Source organism: Rhamphochromis sp. 'chilingali', assembly GCF_963969265.1.
Source record: "Rhamphochromis sp. 'chilingali' genome assembly, chromosome: 8".
In the NCBI taxonomy this organism is placed as follows: domain Eukaryota; kingdom Metazoa; phylum Chordata; class Actinopteri; order Cichliformes; family Cichlidae; genus Rhamphochromis; species Rhamphochromis sp. 'chilingali'.
This window is the reverse complement of record NC_137935.1, coordinates 20,003,985-20,010,716: the sequence shown is the minus strand read 5'-3', so window position 1 is coordinate 20,010,716 and position 6,732 is coordinate 20,003,985. Positions and strand designations below refer to the sequence as shown.

Genomic DNA, 6,732 nt, shown 5'->3' with positions numbered 1-6,732 from the left:
AACATGTATATACACACTTCCGAAACTTACATCAGAAAATCACTATCAATCCACCCATCTTAGATGACACACAAAACCATTTAATCCCACTTCCATTTGCAGCCATAAAAAACCCATTGTCTTATTCAACTTGAAATTATAGTCATATTTTATTACAATATTAGAATTTGTACACATTGCCCTCTCCAACCTCTTTCATTTATAAATTTATTACATAAATATAATCAAAAAATGCAAAATAACGAAGGCAAATTTAACATGAATTCAAAAACAAAAAGTGTCACCTGACTCTGCGATAGAAACTCGAGGAATGTATTTTTCATATATATTTTTTAAACAAAGGTCAAACAAGTCAGAGTAGAGTCATCTAATCTAATTTTTAAAAAAAAAAAGAAGCTCTGCAACATTAAAAAAAAAATGTCAAGAGACTCATTGTTTTTGATCATTACTCATGGGCTGTAATGGTGTTGCTAAGTTATTGCAAAATTAAAAACAATTCTCACTTTTGAAGACCAATCCAAAGAAAAAATATTGGGATTATTAAATTTATCATTGGCTGTAAGATAAACGTAAAGGTTAGTACTCATCCAACATAGGAGCTCCCTTTAAGTGAGAAGATAATTATAACAAACCTATTAAAATCTGAGTAATCTTCACAAAACTCATGCAAAAATAAAAATCACTGCATGACCTTTAATGCAACCCTGCCCTTTGATGCTCATCTCATGCAAATCTAGGGTCTTGTATTTTTCAACAACCTTTTGGGACTTTGCTACTTTTGGGAATTCTCCACACGGTTTTTAAAGACTTCTCTACCAGATTTAAAGATGCATCGCATCTCGAATGTTGACAATGACAATCAGTGAGTTTGCTTGTGAGCTAACACTGGTCAACCCTGTGACGTCAGGCATCAGATGTGACAACTATAATTGTGAACATGCAGACACTGAACAAACCAAATGAACAAAAACCAAAAAAACCCTTAAACCAAATTAACCAACAGGAACCTCCGTCATCCACATAGTCGAGCAGTGTAACATTAAATACAGCATGTAAAAAACAAAAACAGTAGGAAAAAAAGGTGTATTATAGAAAATTATATTATTACAGTATATATATATATATATATATATATATATATATATATATATATATGTGTGTGTGTGTGTCTGTTGACCTGTAAAGATTTTTATAAAATAAACCAGAAAACACCCAGAAAAGTGTAAGCTTTGATGTGGCTAAAGAAAAAGCTCTGATATGTGAATTAACCCCCAACCTTTCATTCATTCAAGCGAACATCACGAGAGCCGTTTTAAACAGCAGACGGGGAGAGTTGGGTGTTTCTCAGCAGTGCTGCCGTAAATGTCAGAGATTCTGGAGAGGATAAAGGGAGTCGCTAAGCTGCAAACGTCTTACCACCTCCTTGCCGGGTCCTTGATCCACGTATAACATGCTGCTGATGAGGCTGAGAGGTGGCTTGGGATGTCAATATCCAAGAGTGGAATAAAGGTTTGTTTGGGGTGGAGTGGGGAGTTTTTCTTTTTTTCTTATTAAATCCCAGTGAGAGCAACACATGTACACAGTGTGACTGGGTTCTTGTTTCTCAATAGCCGTCCTTCTGAGTGATCATATGATCCTGGATCCTCTGCAGCATCTCCTGCATCCGCCGCAGCTGGAAGAAGAGAGCAGAGAGAGGAGACGGGTGTTAGTGTGATACGTTTGAATGCGACGCATCCACTTTCATAGCGGTGTGAAGTGTAAGGGGGATTTCATGGAAGCTATTCATTTACGCACGGCTGCACAGGCAACAAATCAATAAACGCCCGGGAGATGGGCCTGTTCTCCCCAAACCACGTGACATGTGCTGAATGGCAGCAGGGAAACAAGGCTCCCTCCATCTGCTGCTTCACTCTGGACTACAGAGTATCTGTTATCACAGAAGCAGCACTTTAGGATATTAAAATCACTAGTATCAGTCAGCTACTCAATCACCTAATCATGTTGAGTGAGTCCCCCCCCCTATCAGATTTGTTTGAAATAAGCAGGTAACACAGGTGTTATACAGCTCCTGTTCACCTGGAGATGTTTGTCCAGCTGCTGCTGTGTGTGGGTTGGCTATAACACCCGTGGGCAAAGATGTATATTGAGCTAATTTGGTGTTACTGCGTTGCTTCATGTTGATCAGACAGAAAATGTAAAATAAACAAATGAGGGGAAAAAATAAGACTCTTTATTTAATGAAATAAATAGATTTTGCACGGTCTGGTGTTGCAGAGGGAAGGGGGCTGGTATTGACATAGCTTATTTAACTCATTATGATTGCAGAACAACATTAAAACCATATACAACCGTCTATTCCTGAGACTCAAAACAGTCATTAACAAGGCAACAGTCTAGCATCTACAAACCCAAAATAAAAAGGAATCTATAAGGAAGGTTTCTTTTCACAACAGTAATATTTATAACTTAACTTTGCAAAAAAAAGTAAGGAAATTTGGGTTTGGTTGATTATTTCTGTGTTGCAACGATGCTGCTTGGTAATAAATCTTACACTGAGGGAATGCCTGTTTATTTCCTGTTAAATGGTGTCACATTTGTAATGAAAATACATCTGTGGGTTGAGCAGCGGATTTAAGCATGTGGGTTATGTGCATTAAAAACATTCTCTGCCACAGAGATGATTAATTCTGCTATTGACTCTTGTTTTGAGCTTCTGACACCATGACTGGCCTTCCCCATCAGGCTCCTTTGCACCAGTGTCTGCAACATGTGCAGACACTGGTGCAGACACTATTCTCTAAGATGACAATCCCCCCACCCCCAGAGAGAAGACTTTATCAGAGACTACCTCCAGATTTTGGGAGTGGAGAGGATGAAATGGCCCACCTTCCGTCCTGACCTTACCCCTGATCCCAAAAACCTGTAAGTGGCATGTTTGCGGGATCAGCTTGGGCCATAATGACCAACATAACATTGGCTGATTTGGGACAAATGCTGATTGAAGAACAGGATGTGACCAAACTGGAGACTAGCATGAGGAGGAGGGTGCCAGGTCATTGGGGTTGTATTAAACAATTAAAGTATGTTTTGTTTCTTCAGACTTAAATAATCTAATCCATTAAATTACACCAAACAAGAGTCAATATCATAGCTGTTTGGCATTGGCAGGGAAGTTTTTCATGGGCTCAACTCTGCTGCTTGACTGACAAATGCATAAGATATAAGGATACAAGGTTTACTATCTGGAAGCATTGTTACAACAAAGAAGCAATCAACCAAACACAAATTTCCCTACTTTTTTTATGCTACTTTACTTCCACTAAACATCACAGTATTGCACAGCATGTAGCCCTTTAAATACCCACTAACAAGGTTTTTTCTGTCAGTCTTAACACTTTCCCATCATTATCCTTCCCACCTTCTCTGACCTGCCATGCACAGATGTTATGAGCTCAGGTGCAGGAACACATGTTACATTCAGCTTTTCTTTCTTTAATCCTGAGAAGGTTCATCCTGAAACTCTGGATGATGGCGTGGTTATAAACATCCTGGTGCTTCCAGAGAGTGTAAGGGGCAATCTCTTTTCCTAGTCACAGTTTAAAGCTCCAAAAGGCTACAGGTTTACTCTATAATTAAACCAGTTCCTGTTTATGAGACTGTTTTCTTGTGAGTTTCACAAAACGTGATCTGACTGGACTTAAAAAAAAATGTTTTTGGGTAAACACATCATCTGTGAGCTAAAGATACTCAGAGAGCTTCATCGCCTTTGTGATCTGAGTGCCTCTCTGGGCTGGGCTGACGGTCTGAGTGCTCGTGGTGATCAAAATTGTGGGCAGAGTCATGCTCGTGGTCGTGATGCGACTCCAGTTCGTGGTCGGCGTGCCGTACCTCCTCATCTTTCTCTCTGATGAGCTTTTCCGTCTCGGTCTCGGCCACTCCGGGCACCACTGGGATGGGGAAGTCTGTGCCGCTCTCCCGGGTTAGCTTACTGCAGAGAGACACACGTTTTGGGAAAGTTCACAGAGTTTACTACAAAGTGAGAACACAGACCAATGTAAATAAGCCTGTGATGTCTAATCAGCTGCCGACAAACATTGTTAAGACACTACACCAGACACGTCAGAGCAAACCCATCAAATACCTCAAGAATATATGAAGGTCACACATTTTTTTAATCACATTCTCCTTCTCAAAACAACAATATTCTAACACTGTTATAATTCATCTTGATTTTTCTTGTGCCATATTTCTTTCATCTCACTAAAACTTATTTCTCCCGTCCTTCAGCGTGAGCATACTTGCGGTTGCGCTCCTTGACGACCATGCGGGTCATGCTCTGGATGCACTGAGCTCTGTAGTTCTCGTAGTGAGTCTCTCGGGTCACGTCCTTGAGATCTTGCATGTGCGTGCGAACGAGCATGTTCCTCAGCTTCACGAAATCGCAGTGTGCTGGGTTTTCCACTGCAGACCACAGAGTGAGGATCAACTACACACTCAATACTTATACACGTTCACTGTCAACTTTTTTAATGGTACATCTATACAGAAAGCATTTTAGTATGTATGATTTTGAGGTCTTTGTTTAGGGGAACATGTGAGGTCAAGGTTACCTTCTACAATACCCCAGGGGTACAGACGGCCTCGCACCCTCTTCCCTTTGGCCTCCACCACGGTGTTGCTGCCTATTACTGCAAAGGGGATGCTTTCCTAAAGGGGTCAAGATAAAGATCGTAATATTAAAAGCATGTTATGGTCATAAAGATCACATCTGGCTGGGCAGGGTGTGAACACATCTGTATTAAAAAAACAACAACAGACCAGTTATATCCCTTTCCTCTTAAATGTCTTCGTCCTTTCTTGTGCAAGACCTTTTTTTCCCCCTTTTTAAACCTGATCTTTACGTAATCCAACAAGAGGTAGAATTCCATAAACCTCAAAGTTATTGATTTGATTGTAATCATACTGACATGACCGTAGCATATGTAGTCGACTGGACCATGAACTTAAGATAAAGCTTCGCATTAACTTTGCCTAGAGCACTGTGAGTGTATAGGGCAGTATAGGGCATAGATAAATATGATATCAATAAATATATTATATGTTTTTAAGATTTTCCTCATGTCACATACTTACATTGTTCAAAATGTGACATCTAACAAATTTGTTACATTATTGCAATTATTGCTGTTCCAGTAAATAAACCAGTATTTAGATCTTTATCATAGCGTTAGAATGAAACGCTGTGTTGATATGATAAATTAAATTACACGTAGTAATAAAATTATTAAAGACGTGTCACATGGTCAAACAAGCGCTGCAGGCCTGGCAAAACCAGCCTGTATGACACAGAAAATATATCCTATACTTACTAAAATTAAAATATATGAAATGCATCATAATTAAGAAGTAATTCTGATTTTCTTGATAGTTATTGTTTATTGACCAAAGTAAAGACCTGTGTGTTGAGCAGGGGTTTTGCTAGTAGTGATAACTTTTGCTTTTATTTCCACCGACTGTGTGCTTAGTACCACCTTACAATACGGGAAGTGTAGAGGAGGCTGATTCATCAACACTTAAATCCACCAGGTCTGACTATATAGTCTGTTCATTCATTTTAATGTCAATTCTTATTAATATTAAATTTGTTTGCAGCACAATTTGTTTTGAATGACAATGATTTGACTCTCAGCATTCTGCTTTCAGCTGAGTTTAGTGTACTAAACACAAATACTTGGATGAAGAAAAGAAAGAAAGGAGATCACTGATCACCTTCAGCTCATGGTCTTGTTGCTTGAAATCTTCATCTTCATCAGAGTCGCAGTCGGGGAACTGGTATATCTTTATACCGTACTGCTCAATCTCCTCTCTGATCTGCAAAGAAAAACAGTGGAAAAACATGTCTGATGTCAAAGTGTGAATAACGTCCTCTGTGAGGATACAAGTAAAACACTCTGCGGCGTATACACAGATTGATTCGTGGGATGAAACATGCAGTCGCCTTGCCTTAATTTTCTTTTTCTTCACTTCACCAGGGGTGAGTGTGTCTGCTTTAGCCAAGACTGGGACAATGTTGACCTTCTCATGGAGAGCCTTCATAAATTCCACATCCAGAGGTCGGAGGCTGGAAGAGATGAGGCAAAACATACCAAGAAAGGATAATGAGACACTTATTATTTATTAGGATAGTGTAGAGTAGACAAGAGAGTGGGCATTTTCAAAAAAGGTGAGTCACCTGAAAGCAGGCCACTGCAATAAGGACTACAGCTTTCAGCACATGAGGAACACAAACTTTATTTTAGGGGTTCTCTGAGTTTTTATGGCCGGGTCGGTGTTTGTAGAGTGTAGTTTCTTCAGAGAATGATGGTTTGCGCACGTTTATCGCTAACCATTAGTGAGGTTGGAGTTACATTCCTGGGCAAAAAGTTATCAATCATTGTCAGGAAGGTTTAGTTTGCTAATGATGACTAATTGAAGAAAAATACTTCCCGAGTCACATTCTGGGCTTCCCTATCATGGTTTAACATAAACTGTGGCTGAATGAAATATACAAGCCATGCGCTTTTTCCAGAAAACTTCAAAAAGGGCCACCACTGATGATTTACTGTTAGACAAGTTTAAACTGGGGTTGATAATCATTAACTGTTAGATCATTTTGTGCCAATAAACTCCATTTAGATTTGAAAGCGTTTCATAAATGCTCATGAATTGCTGGCAATCAGGATCAGGCAACAA

General features: G+C 39.4%; 1 protein-coding gene across 2 annotated transcripts in view; it reads right to left on the bottom strand.

Moving 5' to 3' along the window:
* Window positions 1-385: 385 nt before the first annotated feature.
* Window positions 386-6,732, bottom strand: part of septin4b (septin 4b) — a 46,519-nt gene continuing 40,172 nt past the window's right edge. For both annotated transcript variants that reach the window (XM_080889772.1, XM_080889771.1), the window contains 6 exons: window positions 6,004-6,121; window positions 5,770-5,871; window positions 4,611-4,707; window positions 4,299-4,461; window positions 3,889-3,988; window positions 386-1,672 (listed from right to left, as the gene is read on the bottom strand). In XM_080889772.1, the coding sequence (XP_080745898.1) occupies window positions 1,604-1,672; window positions 3,889-3,988; window positions 4,299-4,461; window positions 4,611-4,707; window positions 5,770-5,871; window positions 6,004-6,121 (649 nt within the window). In that variant the 3' untranslated portion in view covers window positions 386-1,603. The remainder of the gene's footprint in view (window positions 1,673-3,888; window positions 3,989-4,298; window positions 4,462-4,610; window positions 4,708-5,769; window positions 5,872-6,003; window positions 6,122-6,732) is intronic.